The sequence below is a fragment of the Lissotriton helveticus genome, chromosome 1_1, assembly GCF_964261635.1.
Source record: "Lissotriton helveticus chromosome 1_1, aLisHel1.1, whole genome shotgun sequence".
NCBI classification, from domain to species: Eukaryota; Metazoa; Chordata; class Amphibia; order Caudata; family Salamandridae; genus Lissotriton; species Lissotriton helveticus.
The window spans coordinates 929,302,834-929,324,282 of NC_136057.1; the positions used below are offsets into that span (position 1 = coordinate 929,302,834).

At 45.7% G+C, this 21,449-nt stretch overlaps 1 protein-coding gene across 4 annotated transcripts in view; it reads left to right on the forward strand.

Moving 5' to 3' along the window:
* MDM2 (MDM2 proto-oncogene) overlaps positions 1-21,449 on the forward strand; it is an 80,720-nt gene that overhangs the window by 12,951 nt on the left and 46,320 nt on the right. For all 4 annotated transcript variants that reach the window (XM_078676685.1, XM_078676660.1, XM_078676676.1 and 1 more), the window contains exons 7-8: positions 7,642-7,723; positions 11,561-11,721. In XM_078676685.1, coding sequence (XP_078532811.1) covers positions 7,642-7,723; positions 11,561-11,721 — 243 coding nt within the window. The remainder of the gene's footprint in view (positions 1-7,641; positions 7,724-11,560; positions 11,722-21,449) is intronic.

Sequence of the window (21,449 nt, forward strand, 5' to 3'; positions counted from 1 at the left end):
TGTGGTGGGTATCTGATGGTAGCCCCAGGTTGCTGCTGTTTGCTTGGAGCGGTGATAAACCAGCAGTGGTAATACGTTTGCTGAAAAAGCCAAATGCAGAGCCCTCTAATTTACCCAACAGCAAGCAAATGTGTCTTCTTCCTTTCCCCAAAATATTTCTTGAAAAATACGTACATTTCAAGTTCTCCAGTTTTCGTGAAGGTAATGGCATTTTTGATCCTGCTCAGGCAGGTCTCCACCTACTCCATCTGATTGAATCTCTCTCTTGCAAGGGCAGACTTAGACCGCCATATACAGCTAAGTGCCCATATGCTTTTAGATCTGTCTGCTGCCTTTGAAATTCTCATTCCTTCTTGAATGCCTTTTACTGTGCAGGGATGAGAGGCAGTGCATTTGGCTGGTTCATTTATTTCATTGTGCTACCCCTTTAAGTTCAACCCACAAATGTCACTGTGGGTCCCCACACAGATTATCATCCATTGTGACATTTAACATCCTTACCTGGGGTGTCTACACCTTCTATTGTGCCACCCTCCTGTGGAAGGGGGCAAAGACCTAGCCCTGATTGGTGGTGTCTCCCCATCTTAAAGATGCCAGGCACTGAAATATGTGCTTCACCTCGCTTCTCCCACATTAGGGGTAGAGTTGGCAGATGTTGGCACACCTCCTATTCTCCAGAGTTTTCACTCTGGTTTTCCCACCCAAAGTGGGGGTGTAAACCAGGGGCTGCCATCTGCTGCCAGCAGCAAAGGCTGTGGCTCGTATTACAAAGGGGTAAGGCCTTGGACGCTTCCCTTTTCGAGCACTGGCCCATCCCAGGTGTGAATCCTCTTACCAGAATGTGCATTGTTTCTGGTCCTAGAGAGCAGGGTCTCTCTAGGACCAGAAGGATCATGATAATATGTAGGTTGATATTATATACAAATATGTTCAGGTGCTCACATAAGTGACATAGGTGTGTAATGTGACTAAGTGGTAGTGACAGTATACGAAATATCACACACATAAAGAAATCCAAGTCAAATGGGGACGCTTGCGCAGTACTACACATCTAGTTTAGCAGTAGTGGGCAGATGGGTACCGTAAGTGAAAGTAGACATGGTACCGAGGTGTGATTATTAAAGGCAAAAATTAGGTATATGACGCATGCAGCTGTACGCCTATCTTGGTTTGGGAAGGCTGTGAACTGCCGGGGTGCTGAAGCCACTACTTACTTATTGGTGGAATCAGGGGAGAAAGGTATCTCATATTATCATGATTAAATGAATATATGTTGCCCTATGAAACCTGCTCCCTTAGCGATTCTTTCAGTAGACCAAATAATACGTAACCTTGTTTTACTGGACCTGATCAGGCCTCCCTTGAACCATTGTACTTATTAGGATTAGGCAGCACCTGTAAAGACTTGTGGGGTTTGTTCATCACCCGGACATTCCAAATAATGAGGGTACATGCCATACCACTATTTTTATCCTTTATTTATAGCCACATGCATGGCTAGAATTCAACCCGTGAAGGATACTTAAGTTTGCCAGTTTTATGTCTTGTGCCAACTAGAGGCTGTTGTGAGAAAGTGGCTCTATATGTACTGGACCAAAGTAAGGTGCAGTGTGTATAGAGGCCACCAACCCCAGAGGTATAACAGAGGTTAAAGTCAGGGCTTACCTTTACCTTACTCTCAAAAGTGGTAGCTTGGTCGAGCAGTAAGGCAGTACCAGAGGACAGTGTAAAGCATTTGTTGTACACACTCAGTCAGCAAAAGGTTTCACACACTCAAGGACTGAACTCCAGGCCAATTGTTTTTATCTCAAAATATATAGTTGTTTTATTTTTAGAACCAACGGGTATCAAAATATACCTTTCTCAGTGATGGGTAATCTCAGGTTATTGCTTGGCAGAAATGCAATGACTTTGTAAACACTATAGGTACAGGGGTTGCAATAGGCAACACAGTTCTACACACAATTTAGCATTGAGCTCAATGGGATTTTCTACACAATTACAGTTGATTACTTTGCAGATTACTTTTGTACGGTCAAGACTGGATCCTAGATTCAGTCCTGGGGTCTAAGCTGGAAAAAGTTTAGTAAAAACGTTTTGGTTATTGCAATGATTTTTAAGGAATAAAAAGGTATTTCAAAAGTTCACACTTAGAAACTTTTCAGTGACAATCTGGCAATGTTATCCAATGGGAGAGAATTCAGGTTACAGGTAAAGTATGTTCTCGTTACTTTTGTTATCCAGTACTCGGCTCCTAGGTCCAGCACCAGGATCTCTACTTAAGACAGGTGAGTAATTACGTTTCAGTAGTATGTGCGAATTTTAAAGAATATTTCAAGTTTTCAAAAGTAGACAGAAGAAATTTCATAGAAAAGCAGACAATGGATTCCTATGGAGAAAATACAGGTTAATGGTAAACCCGGTTCGGATTACTTTTGTGGTTCAATACTGGGCTACAAGGTACAGTACCGGCCTCTCTCCTGATCACATGTGAGTACTTCGGAATTCGTTACTCGGCTGATTTTATAGGAATATTTAAAGTTTTCAAAACTTCACACTTTGAAGATTTTTCGAGTCATACCAGTCAATGTTATCCAATGGCCGGTAAGTGAGTTACCGGTTTCCAGGTGAGTACTCGGCTGGTGAAGTTAAGGTTCTGGGCATAGACTCAGGGGTCCCCCAGGGTCAGGTAGGTACAGTTGGTTCACCTCAGTGGCACAGGGGCAGCCGGGTGCAGAGGTAGTTAGGCCCAATGTTAGCCAATGAGGGGCAGGGGGGCCTTCGGTTGGTGGTTACTGGCTAGCAGGCCACGCGGCTGTGGGAGCTGGGCTCCTGGTCACTTGCTCAGGGCAAATTGGGAAGTAGGATAGGGCAAAGGTTGCACTGCCAGAGGCACTCTGGCAGGCCACGCGGCTGTGGGAGCTGGGCTCCTGGTCACTTGCTCAGGGCAAATTGGGAAGTAGGATAGGGCAAAGGTTGCACTGCCAGAGGCACTCTGGCGGCTGGGTGCAGGGTGCTTTTGAGGCGTCGGGCGCTCAATGTTATTCAACAGGAAAGGTAAAAAGGGAACAAAGGCTGCAGACTCGGGGACGGTGATTCTTCAGGTGCGACCACCACTTCGAGAGGTAAGTTGGAATCCTGGAGAAGAGGTAGGTATCCCAAAGGGAGGCATAGGGAGCCGCAGGGCACCGAGTGCAGGGGTGTCTTTGGGTGTCGGGAAATCTTACCCTCGGCTGGTCGCGGTTGGAGGGGTCCCTGGTTCTGAGGCTGCAGGCTTCGTCTGGTTCGTCGAGGAGGGTCTTTGGGCACTGGACTTCGAGTCCCAGTCGCTGGGGGGTGTCCTTGTGGTCTTGGATCACTCAGGCACTGGCCGGGCTCGGCGGGTGCAGAGTGGGCAGGTCTTGAGCTTCCTGGCTGGCACCATGGGTTGGTTGGTAGAAGCAGAGCCTCTGCTTATGGGAGTCCCAGTCTTTAGGAGGGTCAAGGCAGGCAGGTCCTCCGGGTGTCCCAAGGTTGCTGTCCGCAGGAGTCGCCGGGATTAAGCAGGAGCAGGTTCCAGGATCGACAGGTCAGTAGCGCTGGGGCCAAGTCAGTGGGTGTCGTCCTGTTGTGAGCAGCTGCACGGCGGGTCTTCTTCTTCTTAATCTTCTTTCTTCTTTTCTTATCTGGATCTGAGGAAGGAAGGTTCAGGGAGCCCCTAAATACTGAATTTAGGGGCGTTGCACATAGGGCAAGGGCAGGGACCAATAGGTCCCTGTCCTGGGGTGGGTACACCCCCTAGCCTGCTCCTCTCCGGTGGGAGGGGGGCAGGAACCTAGCTGTGATGGGGCAGGGCTCCCCATCTTCAAGATAGCCGGAGCCCGAGGTCGTGCTTCACCTCTCCTCCCCCACCTGACGTAGGGTTTCCCGCCAGAGAGGGAGCAGAACTGGTGGGGGCCAGTACTGGGTACAGCAAATGGTCTGGAGAAGCTCACAGAGGTGGCATGCCTTTGAAGATTCCTCCTGCCCATCCTGGGAGGAGACCTAGCACCTCACCCAGGATGTGCATTGTTGCAGGCCCAGGAGAGCGAGGGGCTCTCCACCCAGGGGTCCAGCAACATGGCTGGTGTGGGGCAGCCACTCAGTCCAGACGTGGATTGTAGGTTAGGTTTCAGGGGGCATCTCTAAGATGCCCTCTGGTGCATTTTACATTAAACCTCACACTGGCATCAGTGCGGGTTTAATATGCTGGGCAGTTTGATACCAAACTCCTCAGTCTTCAGTGAAGCCATCATTGTGCTGTGGAGTTTGTAATGACAACCTCCCGGCACCATATACTCTTAAATGGCAGCACTGCACTTACAGTGCCCAGGAATGGCCATGGGTACTGTAGGGGCACAGGGCTCATGCACCTGTGCCCACACCACTGGCATAGGGCACCCAGCTAGAGGGGTGACTGATGTATGCCAGGGCAGTGGGGTTTGTGGGCATTGCACACAGGGATGTGTGCCATGTCGACTCTCTGTTTAGTTCTGTCATTAGACACTCAGCCTGCAAAGGCAGTGTGTGGGTGTCAGGGTACAGGGCCCCTAAGGGTGGCACAATAAGTGCTGCAGCCCTTAAGGGTCTTCTCTGGTCACCATGCCCTGAGTACCTAGGGCAACATTTACTAGGGGCTGATAGGTGGCCAGAGGTGCCAATTGGGTTTTGTTTCAACACAGCTTTAGGGAAGGAACACAGGCCCTGGGTACCTGGTTGGCAGGAGCCCAGGACACACCCAGTCAAAGCACATCAGCAGTTCAGCAAAAAGTGGGGGCATACCAATGCAAGAAAGATGGCACTTTCTCACAGCTGTGCCCATGGTAATCATTTGCATCTTAACAGTGGTACTATATCCATCATCTTACTCGCCTTCTCATTGGTTTCCCCAACTCACCAATTAATGGAGATTCCCTTGACTACCCAATTAACTCTATCAGCAACAGCGCTAGAAGAGTGAACTCAATCTCCATTGAGTTGAGCCAAATGGAGCAGGAGTTTACCCCGTGAAAAACTATCTGTGTTAAGCCATCAGCTCCTACTGAAAGTGAGGACGGCCTGAAATATGATTTTGAGATCTGCGTTTCATGATGGCACTAATGTGTAAAGTGACAATCTGTAGTTCCTTTCAGTCAAATGAACATGTGAATAACAAATTGTATATTCAGTCCAGTTGGCCAGCCCCACCACGGGTGCACCAAAAATCATGAGTGGCCAAGTTCTGATTCAGTGCCAGCTTTTTATAATGTATATATTAATCTTTCCTTGTCTTGGCAACTATCATTTGCCTGATGAAGGCCCATAAAGCCTGTGTACCGTCTTATAGCAGTTGTTACTGAGTGAGGTGTCGGCATCTGCTACGTTGCAACACTGCCTCATGTCTCGGTGTCTTCAATTTAATTGAGAAAAGGCGAGGTCTGGCAGAAATAGTCTTTTTGCTGCGATGAGTGGTCCGCAGCCTTGCCATGTATAGCATCGCATAAGATATAATATTTTGCTATTTTTTTCTTCTTCACTGCTTTGTAGGCACGTCTCTCCTCTTTGACTGCCAGTGTAAAGTCAGGCTACAGCAATATTCTGTTGCTTTTGTAGTGCAGATCCTTCAGTTGCTGTGCAAGTTTGTGTGCCTGATCATCTGCTACAGGAAAGAACATTTCCTGCTGCATTGCTTTCTTAAAATTAACTTGATTGATTTTTTTTTTTTTTAAAAACCTATTTTATTCAGATTTTACAGTACCAATCCGGCATATGCCCTGCATATTCCGCTTGGCAACAAAGTTTCAGAGATAGCGAAATTAGAAATATCAATGGGTACTGTCTGTATACTCCACATAAGAAAACAAACCAAGAACTGCACACAGACATCTCCACACCCCCTACAAAGGCAAGCAAAATTCAAGAAGCACATATGACCAAGATCGGGAAACGGCATGAGACCATTCCTATGTGGGTTGCGAGGGAAGAGGAGGGAGATCAATACCGCGATAGGTAGCCCACCGGGACAGATCTTTCTATGTTTGCGGGGCAGCCCCTCGCCTGAAATACAGCCACCTCTGCACCCATACAGTTATCCAACTCTTTTCGCCACTTTCTATCGTTGGCGGCGAAGTTCCCTTCCATAACTGGACTAAGTCCCTCTTAGCGATCGTAAGGGCTAGGAACAGTAGGTGTTGCTTATGATTCCCACCGATGTCCTCCGTACGATGTAGCAGGAACAATCGGGGATCAAAGGGCAGGTCCCAGGACAGCGCCTCACTAAGGCAAGACGACAGAACTTGATTGATTTTAACTTTTTAAATCCAGGCTCAATTGTGAAGTCTGTTATTGTCGAATATGAAATGTTTCCCCCAAAAGACATCTATTAACCTAGATCTAGCCAATTCTCATGCAACTTAAGAGTTACACCAGAGATCCTGAAGTCTTGCAAATAAACTTGACTGTCATTTTGGAAAACAAGGATGCCAGACTACGATTCCCAAAATTAAGGACAAGACTCGGGTTTTAGTCTTTCACGAATAATTTGTGTTGCTTCTAATAGGGGGCTGGCTCAGTAACTGCTCACTATAGTGTGGAATTATCATCAATGTGCACCACTGTCTATTTTGTCCATGGGTGCCTAAGATTGAACCTTCACCCCAAAAATCTTTCTAATTCACTAGAGGTTCTAGGATGTTATGGGTTCCAAGCTAGTAACATTAGATTCTAAACATAGTTCAAACACCATTAATTGCTTATTTGTTTCCAATGGTATTCTTACCAGCGTCCTTCAGCACGGCATATACTTTGCTTCATTAGAACTGGGACTGATGTAGGGGACATTACTTTAGCACTTGCAGAAAGCATGGTGGGTTGGTGAGAGACACTCACTCGACAGGGCTTTTTGGATAGTTGCTTAGTATGATGCTTTTCGCCATATCTACTTCTGTTCCATTTTTGGGTCTTTTCCAATGCAGCGACTAAGGGTAAATTTAGAAGACGGTTACTCATCTTAGTAGTGACAGTCTTACATTGTGCCGAATACTTGACTTGCTGTCTATGCCCACAACTTTTTACTGTGTAATATTAACCTGCTTACCAAGGAATGAAATTCGAGGCACAGTGAGGGGTAGACTTTGGAGTTTGAAGACTTGCAGTGCTCGTGTGGCTTTAATTTAAATGCATTTTGCTAATTTCTGCTACCAAGTACAGGTTGTGGCCACAAGTTTCTATGGATAGAAATTTCAGAATAATGAGTACAGAAGGTACTTTTCAGATGAAAAACTCTTTTCAGCCTGCTTTTTGTATCTTTACCATTGGGGTTGTGACTGGGCTGTAGCAGCCAATAGTCTTAATTCAGATTGCTCAGTTCATCTGAATATGTTTACAAATGAACAGCCTCATCTCTGCACCACGAAACTTGACCATTTCGGTCTTATTTCATAGTTAAAATGTATCACCAAATTCTTTTATTAAATGATGTATCACTACATTTTTACTTGTAAATTATTTATATGTTGCGGGCCACATATAGAAATCAGTAACTGTTCAGCAATGATTTTGTGAAACATCTTGGTGCCCTGTTAAGTAAAAATGTAGTTTACAAATGTTTGTGCCATTGTATAATTATCTATATTTTCTCTGAAGGATTCACAAGAGAAACCTGCAACAGCATGCTCAACCTATGCCCCTGCTACCTCATCCCAAAGGAGGACTCGCAGTGAAAACGGTAGGTGTTTACCTCAAATTGTTTTCAGCAGCTTTGTAATGATAGTGTACACATTGATGGAACCTATGTTTTTTGTTGTTGAAATTAGCTAGCAGTGGCAGCTTGCAGAAGTGGGTAGTGGTGCTTCGCCCTCCTTTTTCTACAGAGGTTGGCCCAAGGTACCCCTGCTGGCAGGGTGCAATGTAGGACATGCCCAACCCGGATTTTGCTGAGCATTACCCTGAGGCTGCTGGGCCTCATGTCTTACTGCATTCTGCTAGTGGATCGTGCCAGATGGCATATGCGGGCTCTGCAGTGGGACCTGAATTTCCAGTGGGCGCAGCATCAGGGGAATCTTTCCGATGTTGTCCATGGGACTGCACGTCTGTTGCAGTGGTAGCTCACAAACCTTGATTGGGTCAACAGCAGATCCCTCTCCCTTCCCCAACCACAGTTCACAGTGGTTACAGATGCCTCACTCCTGACATGGGGCATCAACATGGGGGAGGCGGAGATCAGAGACCTCTGGTGTACGGTGTAGTCCGTACCCCACATCAATCTTCCGGAGCTCTGGGCGATTCGTCTAGTATTGAAGGGATTCCTTCCTTCTGTCAAAGGAAGAGTTCTGCAGGAGTTCAGACGACACCTCCGCCATGTGTTACTGCAACAAACCGGGTGGGGTGGGGTCGTGGACCCTATGTCATTAGGCCCTTCGCTTCTGGACATGGCTGGAACATCTGATCATATTCCTGGTGGTTCAACACCTGACAGGTTCCCTGAACGCCAGGACGGACGAACTCAGCTGCCGGTGCATGTTTGATCACAAATGACGTCTTCACTTGGAGGTGATGCAAGGTTTCTTATATCAGTGGGGAGGGCCTTGGATAGAGCTATTCGCCACCCAAGAGAACGCGCAATGTCAGCAGTTCTGCGCATTGGAGTTTCCAATGCAGCACTTGCTCGGCGACTTCTTTCGTCGTCCGTGGAATTGCGGCCTTATTTATTTTATTTCAGGGATTTGTAGAGCCCATAGCTGCCCTAGGGCTTCCCAGCTCTAAAGGAGAATGCTGTCAGTGAAATGCTGAGCCACCGCATAATTAGCGGGGAAATGGCCAGGTTTTCAGCTTTTTTCTGACAGAAGTTTTATTAGTTTCAGCTCCGATTTCCAGTGTACCCCTTCCCGCCTGTACCACTTCTACCCAGAGTGCTGATGATCAAGCGCAATCGGGCCCAAGTCATTCTTGTGGCCCTGGACAGGGCATGAAGAGACTGGTACCCAGAGCTCTTGAGCATGGCCATCGATCCTCTGCTCAGACTGCTTCTTGGGGAGGATCTTCTGTCGCAGCAGCAGGGGACTGTCCTCCAGCCTCCACCTCCTTGCGTGGAGATTGAGTGGCGACAGTTGAGAGCTTTCGACCTTCCTCCCGAAGTCTGTAACGTTATCTTGGCAGACCGGCATCCCTCCACCAAAACAGTACATGCCTGTAGATGGACCAAATTTGTGGCATGGTGCACAGCAAAGGTTGTGGATCCCCTTTCTGCCCCTCTGTCTGAGGTACTCCTCTTTATTCTTTCTTTGGCCCAGCAGGGCTCTTCTCTGGGCACTCTTATGGGCTATCTTTCCGCCATTTAGACCTTTCTACGCCTTCCTGATCAGCCTGCTCTTTTCAAGTCCCCTGATTGTTTGTCTACTTGCTTTGAAGACTGCTTTCTTGCTTGCAATCACCTCTGCTCGCAGGGTGCGTGAGCTTCAGGCTTTATCTTTCAAACCCTCGTTTCTTGCTGCCCATCGGGACAAAGTAGTCCTCCATTCTAGGCCTCCTTTTCTGCCCAAAGTGGTTACTTCCTTCCACATAGGTCAGACCATCACATTACCCACCACCTTCCCGCCTCTGCACCCTTCCAGGAAGAGGAGAGACTCCACTGTCTGGACCCAAAGCATGCTCGGTCTTTCTGCCTTGACTGCATAAAAGACTTACGGGTTTGACGATCAACTCTTAGTGGGTTATGTGGCCGCTAAGAAAGGTTGGGCAGTGCACAAACGTACCATCCCTCGATGGATTGTCCTATGCATTATGATCTGCTTTTCTTTGGCTAAAAATGCAACCTACAGTGGGGCTGCATGCCCACTCTACCAGGGCGACGGCAGCCCCTACTGCTTTGGGATGTGGAGTTCCCTTACTTGACATCTGTCAGGCAGCCACATGGGCATCCTTGCACACGTTTACCAAGCATTACTGCCTGGACGTCCAAGTCCGGAGAGATGGCATTTTCGGCCGTTCTGTTCTCCAGGACTTCCTGGTCTGAACTTAGTTCGCAGACCCCCCCTCTGGGGTTGGCATTGCTGGGGTATTAATTCTAAGGTAAGGAATCTATAACTACAGTCTCTTTCAGATGAACAATTTACTTACCTTCAGTAACAGTAAGAGACATATATAGTTATAGATTCCTTATAGCCCCACCCATCCTCCCGTGCTGCGAACTGATTTATAGGGGAAGGGACTCCTTTCTGGGGCCCTAGTTTTGTGCACTAGTGGTCCGTGTCTTGCATGGCTCTGCGCTTCTAACGTGGAAAGTTGTGTCAGAACTTATGTCCGCGCACAGGGGCTTTGTCTACGTACACACGTGGAATCGACTAACGCCACCTACCGACGCGCAGGGGTACTGCTAAGAAAGAATTTCTCCGGCTCCAATCTTACGCCTGGGGGTAATTCCAAGGTGAGGAATCTAGAACTACATATGTCTCTTACAGATACATTGTTACCAAAGGTGAGTAACTTGTAGATTTATAAAAAGTTGTATGTAATATTGTGTTTCTCACACAATTGCTCCTAAATGTATGCCAGTTAATTAATAGTTAGAACTCATTTACAACTGTAATATGTTAATTAGTGTGTTTTGAAACAAAGTTTATACAAATGCATGCATAAATAAACATATGGGGGATGTGACCGGTTTTAACCTTTGGAGTCAATGGGGCTAAATTTGTTTCCTCCGAGTAGATTGTGTGGCATGTATTTAAGCATTTGGTAGTTGTACAGAATCACAAAATTGTGCCCCTGGTATAATCTGTCCTGTGCAATTCTACATAAGAGATTTTTCTCCATCTTGCATCCGTAGTTGTGTTGAAGCAAGTTGGCTGAAAATGAAGTTTTGGAAAGAGCCATGTTAGTCTTATGAAAGACAAGGGGATATTACTATTCCTTAATTCATTGTACTTGTTTGCTTTGCTTCACGTTTTATATTGGAAGACTGATCTTTCTCCACATGTCCTGGGATTCTTTTGGGATTAGTTCTGTTTATATCTGGATCCTGCTAAAAATCTAGGAGTAAAGCCTCCCTGCATAATGACACTATCCTTTGCAAAGGAGTTGTAGAAAGTACCACATGATTGAATGGAAGTATTTGTCTCTTTTTTCCCATGCTCGGCTCTTTGACATCAAAGCTCGAAGATTTTGTTAATTACACTTGTACAGCACGTTTAACTTCCTACACCTTTAGATGGTTGGATGTGTGTGTGTGTGTGTGTCTACATGCACAAGTGGATATTGTAGGGCATTTGTTAAATTTAAGCATTTATTAATCCTATGCTCCTCTTTATTCCTCTAGAGTTACATCACCCTTCTGTCTAGTTGTTATATCATGCTCATACTCCACACTTTCAAAGGAACACTCGTGCGCTCTAGAAGCTACTTTGGTGTGGCTTTAGAGCCCAGGGCCATAATTTACTCTCATCTCCAGTGGCGTAAATTCTGATCTTCATAGGAGGCTAAATTCCCATGTCTTGTGAATAGATGGGATCTAGAGATTAGTCTACACTAAGATTAAATGTGTGTGGTCTTTATTTCCTTTTACCAGAAGATACATCTTCAAATGAGACATTTGGAGAAAGGCAAAGAAAACGGCATAAATCGGACAGTATTTCCCTTACATTTGATGAAAGCCTATCCTGGTATGTCATAAGTGGCTTGCATCGGGACAGAAGTGGCAGTGACACTACTGATTCATGCTCGGTGCAGGTGAGTGAGTCATTACTTAAAGAGCCAGACTTTGCCAAACCTGACGGACACACTTATTCCTAGGTGGTATCTTTTTAAACATTGTTTACAAGGTTGTGCCTCAGTTGTTGCTATAGTCTGTAGCGAACGTGGTTTGTGGTATAACTGAAATGTCTTGATGGCTGAAATAAATTTAATAAAGCAGTTTAACAGGGCCATCCTGACTAGGAAGACCTGCAATGGTGCACCCTTGTGCCACCTTTTTACAGATTATTTTCTGACATACTGTACTTTTTACTAATATAGCAAGGAAATTTGATACAATCCAGCTATAACTTGCTGTTAGATAGACGGATGAAATTCCACTCAACAAGACCACACCCTTTGCTGCTGTGCAAGATCCAGGGTTTGGGCTCAAACAGGATTTTCAAATTTTCTCTGGAGAAAAAATGTTTTGTTCTACAGGTTCCAAGCAACATTCCAGGCAAAAATCTCAGAATGAATCTAGATTCACACACTCTGCATCTAGCGATTGGATCTGCAAATGTCTTGTCTTTTAAAATTTGGCTATTGTGCGGTGGCCCATGTAAGCGGAGCCCTTGTATGATGTTGACTGTAATTCAACAATGCCCTTATGTGTGGCCACCATGATGCTCTTTCCACTGTTTGGTACGGAGCTGCATTGAAAGTGCTCCCAACTTTCATTGAAGATCATTGAAGATCATTGAATACTTCAGAAAAGATCCAATCGAGAGACTTCATCTGGATTAATGCTCGAAGCTGGGGATTGATTTATGGGGTTTTTATCACAGAGGGATTTGATGTAATTTAAATGATGTCTAATCAACGCGGGATCCCTGGGATGAGTATGCTCTTCAAATTATGCCCGAGCTGCCATAGAAAGTTCACTCTAAATGATTAACACCCAGTATGTATGTTTTACCTCTCAAGACCCTAAACCTAGGATTGCATCCCATGCTCGGTTTTAAGCCAAAAACTCTGGTCCATAGACCCAGGATTGTATTCTCTCCTAGGTCTACCACTGACATGGTGAGGTTGTCAGAATTAGAAAAACATTAGAGTTCTATATTACTAGAAAATGGGTTTCTCCGATGACCTTGAGGCAGAGAAAACTTAATGAGAACATAGAGATCTAGACCTTAAAGGCACTCCACTCCTGGTGACCCTAAACCTATTGTGCCCCATGCCCGAAAGCCATCAGAGGGGTCCAAGGTTAAAACACCTAGGCTACCACCTAAGATGCCTAAGCACAAGTCTTAGAGCAAGACTACACCATAGGAAGTTCAGCCCTCTCCTCCCAAAAAGACAGCAGTTGGAGAAGCTTGAGACTCCTTCCAGACGAGGCAAGAGCACCGTATAGCATGCACTGAAGGGCATCACCTTGACTTCAGATTATAGTCAAGTATGAAAGGGTAAGGAGTGACAGGCTCTCTCCAAAGGAAAGTCCCAAAGGGACAGTGAAACTTGTGACATTGTCTAAGTCGAGGGAAAGAAAAGCGATTTGGGGGCCGAATTTGAAAGGCTAATTCAGAAAAAAAGAAATCATTAGAGGAAACTTTGGCCCTAAGGTGCTGGTTATTAAAAATCCAGCACATAGAAGGGATGGAGTGCGCGGAGGTGTATTGGGGCGGGGGGAGAAATTCACTCCCACACATGGACTTGACGGACATCGGATTTCACATACACAAGGAAGATGCTTTGTTGGAGGATATTGAGGTAGAAGAAACAGACACTACACCCTGAGGCCAGCTCCCCAGATGACCTCACAATGTACCACAGGGTAGGTAAGAAGGCAGCTGATACTTTTGGATTGAAGATGGAAATAGAAGAAGGCCCGTTTTCTCCTGGAAACCTTAAACTCGGTGTAGAGAAAAAAAGTCTTACCCATGCTACCAAGTATAGTAAAGCAGGGTAGAGATGTCTTTCGTTTTTGAAGAGCTTGACTATAATTGAACCAAAATATAGAGCCAACACAATGTATCCCAAATATATATATCCAGGGATAAGTTGAGGCAGACTCGCTGATAGTAAGCACAGCAAGAAAAAAGGCTGTTGTCAGCGTCCATGGGGCCTCCGACAGTTAAAGAAATCAAGGGGCTACAGACGGTAGGAATGAAAATGGAAAGAGAAGCCTGCCACATAGTGGTGAATAACAAACTCTAATTCAATGTTTAATAGATACGCATATCTGCACTACAAGTTCATGGAGGACCGTATGTCTCATTTCAGAGAAGAAATCCAGAAGAGAGTGAGGAACCTGGTGGAAGAAGAGGGAAAACATTGTCAACTGCTGTCTTAAGTCTTCATTCGATGCAGCTGATACAGCTATCAAACAATTGGCAACGGGCACGTTCCTAACCAGGCTTGAGCGGGTTTGTATCTCCGGTTATAAACCTCAGTTGCAATCGGACATGACCATGCACTAATAGGAGGTCAGCTGTTTGGCTCAGGAGTAGGTAACCTCCTAGAGGCAATGCCGAAGGTGAATGAAATTGCAAAAGCCATGAGGTGGGCACTGAAGACCTTCAAACCATCTTTTAAAGAGAACTTCCCTCAGACAGAAGAGGTCAAAGGAGACTGTTTTTGGTACACAACTACAAACGCAAACCGGTGTTACCCAGCTCTCAGCATCTAAACACTGGCAGCAGCAACCACACGAAAAACTGAGGTAGAAGAAAACAGTTGGGTGGAAACTCTAGGGCAGTTGTGTTTACTTTCTTGTCTCCAAACAGGACATAAATATGCAAGCAACCTGTTATAGACGTGAGATTTGTAAACCGGTCCATAAAAATGCAAAAGTATAAAGGACAACTTTACATGATGCCCTTCCATTGCTGGCGACAGCAGATATCAAAGACCATTAAATTTCAAAACCCATAAACCCCTCATGCAGACAAAACCTAAGGTGTCTGATGCAAGGAGAACATTGCCAGTTGAAGCTACTGCCATTCAACATGAGATCTGCACCGAGTTTTCACAAGGACACTAGCGGTGGTGGCAGCACACCTGAGGAGACAGACCCTACATGTCTACCTTAACCTGGATGAGTGGTTACTAAGGGCAAACACCTACTACTGTTGTCAACAAAATCACACAAGGGTGGTAGCAGTGTTACACAAGTTAGGATTCACTATAAATTGGGGAAAGTCATCTCCTATCTCGGGCACAAGGAACACTTTTCTTGGAGTGGATCTTGACACAGCCAGTGCAATAGTTTACCCAACTGCAGAGAGTACAGGCAATCCTAGGGCAGGTCTGCGTTTATCAGAAGTCGCAAGCTCTTGACTGTGGGTACAATCGGAAGTTCTTAGGCATGATAGGATCTTGCTCTCACCTCATTCCAAACACTAGGCTATACACTTTAGGAGTGGTTATCATCCATCAGACAACAGGGAGTTGGGAAGATGGTTGTAACTACTAAGATCAGCAATGAAATCAACTGATGGAATACAACTAACATGTTGAAGGGGAGAACATTCACAGCACTATTACCAAAGCCCATTATAAAAGATGCCTCACACATAGGGTGGGAAGCACATATCAACTACCTGGATTTGAAATCCATATAATTTCGGAAAATATTTTAAGAGCCAAAATACAACACAAAACAACAGTATTATTCTACTGAGACAAACGGGCCCACTGTCCCAACTGGTTCAGACCATCTGGAAATGCGCCATTATAAAAAAAGCATTTTGCTAATAGCAAGTTATGTCCCAGGTGTAGAAAACACAGAGACCCATGAGCAAAACAGAAGAACAAGCTGCATTCATGACTTATAGTTAAAACTGTAGCAGATGCACTCATCCAGCAATGGGAATAGCTCAAGTAGACCTTTTGGCAAACAGAAAACAAAAAATGTCAGTCTTCGCATCCAGGACATTACCAACTGCAGTCTCTGGTCAATGTCCTGTCAGTCAGTTGGTACAGGATACTTGTGTACACTTTTTCCCCCATACCATTGATTCCAACAATTGTAGAGAAGTTAAGTGTCTCCAACAGGACTATGATCCTGATAGCACAAACATTTCTGTGCCAGCGATGGTTTTCAAACCTACCACAACTGTCGGATCACAAATGTGTCCAAATCCCATTACAGAAGGACACTCTAACCACGGCAATATGGGGAGGATTTTTCACTCCAATCTAGGATATCCACAGTTTAGGCTGTGGTTCCTGAAGTAGCTGAGTTTTAGCACTTACCCAAAGTGACATTACATATTATTACGAGGTAAGGAAACAATCTACTTGAAGGCGATGCACCCTTAATGGGGAACAGCTACTTAGCATAGTGCAAAGATAAATTCCAATTCCTTTTTGCCTCATGACACTGCCATAGTCCCATATCTCCCACTCCTCAATCAATATAAACTATCTTATGTTTCACTGAGAGTAAATTTGTCAGCAATTGCTGCTTATGTGAGAAGAATGCACACAAAATAATTCCTCACTGTACCCTTAATGAAAAGATGCATAGAACAAGCAAATGTACTTTTTCCTATGAGGACAGTACCTACCCTCCAGTGGAACCTTAGTTTGGTGTTAGCATGGTTAATGAAGGCCCTTTTTGAGCCCATGCACAAAGCCACACTAAAAAAACTCACTTTTTATGAAGCGTTGGCAAAGCCCAACAGCTCTTGCCTATGCACAGGAAATGTGACAAGATAAGAGCAAGATTTAAATGCCTGTTTACAGAAAGTGAGTTTGTGGAAAAATATAGTAAACAAGGTTTGGGCAACGGGAGGGACAAGCTCAAGCTGGACAGCCTAAAGCAAATTAAGCCAGCAAATAAAAAGCAAAAAAATGTGAGCTACAAACCACAAAGCCAATGGTACGCAACAGGTGAAATGCATTCCGTGGTCCGCTTTCTGAATGTCCCCAAGATGTCTTTAGCAAACGAGACAGCTGTACTGTCTGGTAGGCTGATACCTAAAAACAGTCTATTTGGTGGCCAATACCTCATTAAGAAGAGTGAGTTTTGTTAGTCTTATCTGTACATGGACAAGCTAGTAGTAAGAACTCGCCCAAAATTCCTACCAAGATCATATCTCCTTTTCTCATGAATCCTACTACTTCACTACCTGGTGTTTTTTTTCTCCAGAAGCCATCAAACTCCACTGAGAGACCCTGCACAATTTGGATGTCGCGAGGACCGTTATGCATTACATAGAAGTTACCAAAGACATCAGAAAGACCAATTCGTTCTTTGTAGGACATTCTCCACATGCTTTAGAGACTTCAGTAACACACCGTATTATTGCTAAATGGATTGTTCAAACTATTGAAATGTTATTCACTAGTTAATAATTCCTTGTGCGCCAAACCAAGGGTGCATTCAACTAGGAAGAAAGGAGCTACTATGGCACTTCTAGCTAATGTGTCCATGCAAGAAATCTGCAGGGCCAACACATAGTCCTCCGAACACACCTTCACAAGGCACAACTGTATAGACTGAGTTGCTGCAGGAGGCAGTAATGGGTCAAACAGTTTTACTTTCACTCCCTCTTCATACTGACCTCCCGAGTGGAGGTAATACTGCAACATGTTCTGTGTAAAGCTAGAAGAGATTTCATGCTGTAAAAGAAATGAGTAACTTACTTATCTGTAATTATAGTTGGGCAGCTTGTAACTTCTAGGTTCACATGCGACCCTCCTGCCTCACTTTCGAGGAGGTTCGTAGAAGGAAAAAGTGGAGGGAAAAAAAATTAACATGGTCGGTACGTACAAGGGCATTGTGGGAAAACAGTTGGCGTCATTATATCATCTGGCATTCACTAATCAAGAAAGTTTTACAAGGCCATACACTTATAGACCCAACTACTAGGTGCATTTGAATGTGAGTTTCAAGCTGCAAAACCAAAATTACAGATAGTAACTGTTTTTTAGGTCGAAGCCTAGCGTAAGACTTCGCACATGCGCAGTCTAGCTGGCGAGATTTAGTGATATTGGTCAGATTCACTTGCGGGCTTTAAGCCCCGCCCCTCTTTTCCATTGGCTGGCATCACCGTTTATGCTAAACGGTGGCCAGCCATTGGAAAAGCGCTTCCAGTGACGTACACTCTTCTCTTTTAGAGCCGTCCCCTGACTTCCTGCTGGCGTAATAGTTTTGTTATCTTCTTTATGGGTCCAAACAGATGGCCCCATAAAGAAGATAATAAACCTTGTCCGGCCGAGCCCGTCCAAGTGGGACGGCAGAAACAGAAAAGTCGTGGCGAGCGCTTGTCTTGGTCAATTCTGCTGTGCCTCTGTCATCTCAGGCTTCCGTGTATCATGCTTCAGACAGCACAGCCTGGGCCTCCTGCTCGCTCTGTCATCTCGCCTCCTCCGGGTGCTCTGGATTGTGTTTCATGGCTGGAGAGACCTGTGGAAGTGTGTCTTCAAGATCCCTGGCTATGAACACAGGCCGATGATGCTGCTGTATGCCCGGGGTGCCCTGTGGAAGGGGTGATGTATTCAGGCAGCCTGCAGGTTAGGATTCTCATTTCAATACCAGTTCCATGAACTCTTCCAGAGCAACATGGCCCTGACATCAGTGTTTTCCCCAAGACTGCAACTGTGTGCAGGGCCGTCGCGAAGGGCTGCCCTTCCTGTACTGGCGCGTTACCCCTCCCAGTTGGACTTAATTCACTTTCATGCAATTATGTGAAAGTTTGGGAGAAGTGCGTGAAATTGAACACAATTACGCCTAATCATGTGAAATGCTTTTTTTCCCACATTCGGGTGTGGCAAATGGCGAAGTCAGCCGCGTATTTATTTTCCCATCGCGCTTTTACTTAAATCGCTATGCGAAAATAAACATTCGGCTGCAGTATCGGGCTTGTTTGTCTTTGTTCTGTGCCCACTACGAACTCAGCCAGTTCTGGGAACAGCCTCCCTCTACATCCTTTCCAAATCCTGTCTAAAGCCGCCCGCGCACCAGGATGGAAGCTGCCACTGCCAATGGTGCTTTAATCTGGATTTATCCTCCCTAAATAAAGCCTCTTGGCGGTACCTCTGCCCGAGCCCACTACTAGGGGGCCGAAGGGGCCTCATGTGGGCTAGCGCGACGTCCTGAAGTGTGCAGCGGGGGGAGTGGCGCACGCCCAGGTTTTTAGGGCTGAGAGTGAGTGAGTGAGGGTGAGCGGGAACTCTTCCAGTTTGGCTCCGTGTTTTGAAAATGTAGCCTGTTCATCCAGCAGCGGATACATAGCTTTGAATTAATCCCTGTGCCCCTCAATGGAGCTGTCAAACTCTCTTCATTCCAGTCGGTGCGTGCCCCTTTCCCATCCTGAGTCCCACCTCACGCCACCCCCTACCTTTCCGCCTCCAGCCCCATTTTGCTATCTTTTATCTCCCGCGCTCTGGTTGTGTATTGCGGTCTCTGTGTTAGGGCGGGTTCCCGGCCCCTCGCGCAGATGTTTCAGTCGGGCTGACCACCGTTGGCCTCACCTCATCCCACGGTGTCTGTGCAGAGAAAGTTGAGAATTGATCACCTGCCTTGCCGTTGAGCAGAGACAACAACTTATCGATTCGAAATGCCTGTAACGCGTATATCAAGCTGACGAACGCCTCGTGTCCAGAGCGCGCCCGGCGTGTTTTATGCCCCATCATTTGGACTGTGACTGCTTTTGGAGGAATCTCCTGGTTGTCATAGGAGCGCGCTAAAACACCGGCTGCAGAAAGGTAACTTCAGTGAGCTCGGATCCCGCACTCCGCACTCTTTCTTTCCCCTTAGAGCAAGCAGTCGCTTTGCGAAATGCTAAGCAAGCGCCAGACCTTCAGTTTGCACCAGAAGGCGAAAAAAACTTCAGACTGTACATGGTTCTCACCATAAAAGGAAACATTAATATTTAATATCTGAAACGGAGGGTTTTTGGGCGAATACAGAGATGCTCTTAAATGACGTCAAATGCAGATTCGAGGAATCATTTCACGAAATCCAAAATGTTTGTGGTAATGTTGGGGAAATCAGCAGTAAAACTGGCCCACTAGGCCATAAAAAAGCCCACAAACAGCCACAAAACTCTGCCATATGTTGACGTGTCAGACCAGAGCTCTGGCACAAACATTACCTGTAGCAAGCACAAATACACACAGTCGATCAAAGCTTGCAATTCTCTTATATACAGCATATCTTTGCGCGCTCAAAAATGCCTCGATTTGTAACTATGGGAACTTTTTTTAGCTATCTTAATTCTCTAATGGGGGCACTTTTATTTCAATGCCACAGACAATTTTCTGTCTCAGTCTAACCCTGCAGGTATTGGAACTCAGTTATAAGCGGATGAATTTATTTACCCAAGATCAAGCTGGTGGTCATATGGAAGCTGGGATTGGAGCGCGCAACTCCTAGTTAAACATCTCCGATTGCTGGTACAACAGTATAATAACAACACACAGTATAATGCTTTCTTAGCGCTCTTCTTTTAGTTCATCAGTTGCCCCCAAAATATATATTTGACTGTAAACGAACGAGAATGTTGTGCATCCCCCAACCCACCGCACACCGAGAATGTTGTGCATCCCCCAACCCACCGCACACCCCATCCCGTGTCTCTTAACTCCAACTCTGCTCTTAGGCCCACTGTGTTTTCTAGAAGGTCTCAGACCCTGCGAGATCTCAACCCATCTCCGGCCCTGATGGCTTATTATGCAATGTGCACCATTCAGAAATGACCCCTCCTTGACGTCTGCCATCTTGCGAGGGGGGGTCCTTGAACCCCGGTTCATGGCATGGACGTGAGTGAGGCCTGCTGCACCTCCAGTCTTCTCACGGATCCTTTTTATGGGCTGCACTTCTGCTGTTACCACTAGGAGTACCCTGGTCACAAGAAAATAGAATGTGAATGTCCCCATTATATCATTACCCAACTGTATGCATTTATGTTGATGTACATATTCATGTATTTGGGGTTTTTGATTCATGAGCAGCACTTGTAGAGTGCAACAACTCCATCTAAGTGGCATTGTGGCACTTTGTTTATTTTTGTTATTTAAAAAAAAAGAAATGTAAGGCTCAGCCCCTGCAGGTGTGATACCATACCTGATCTCTTTGCACCAACTTTGTGAACGCTCTCCGGTTACTATAGAACCAGCCACCGCCTGTCTGACTGCATCCATTTGCTAAACCAAAGAGCAATCGGGTGTCAAAAGGCTGCAAATTTGCGCGCCCTTGTCTGTGTGCGTGATTTAAATTATCGTTATGTTGATTTTTGTAACGTCCACACAACATACAGTATCTTGAATCGCGAAAGGCAAAAGCCGTTTCTAATTGGAATTGGACGCACGTTACGTGTTCTGTGAGTCTTGCAGGGAAGGTTTAAAGGCTGAGTTTGCCCTACATGTGAGCTGCAGGTGACAATCGGGGATGTGTTTTGCTCAGTCTCGTCTAAGAGGCATCCGTGAAGAACTGTGATCGGAGCCCTCCACAGGGCCGGAAAGCAGAAGTCGGCCTGCTGCTAATTAACTTACCAATGCCCTCACCCCGCAGAATGTCCATTACTCGGGTTTGTTCAGCGGTTGTGGTGGAGCAGGGGGTTGGGGGGTTGTTACTATATAGAAACCTAAATTTACCATATTGTCTTAAATGTCAATAAAAATGTGTACATAAAAAAGACTTACTGATGCACGCTGCTTGTATGTCCTGGGCAGGGTTTAAAGCTGCACAACATCGGCAATCTCCTGATCTATCGGGCTCTGGGGTGTGCTTTGCGACCTTAGTGTACTTAAATCTGCAGCATTGTGTGTGT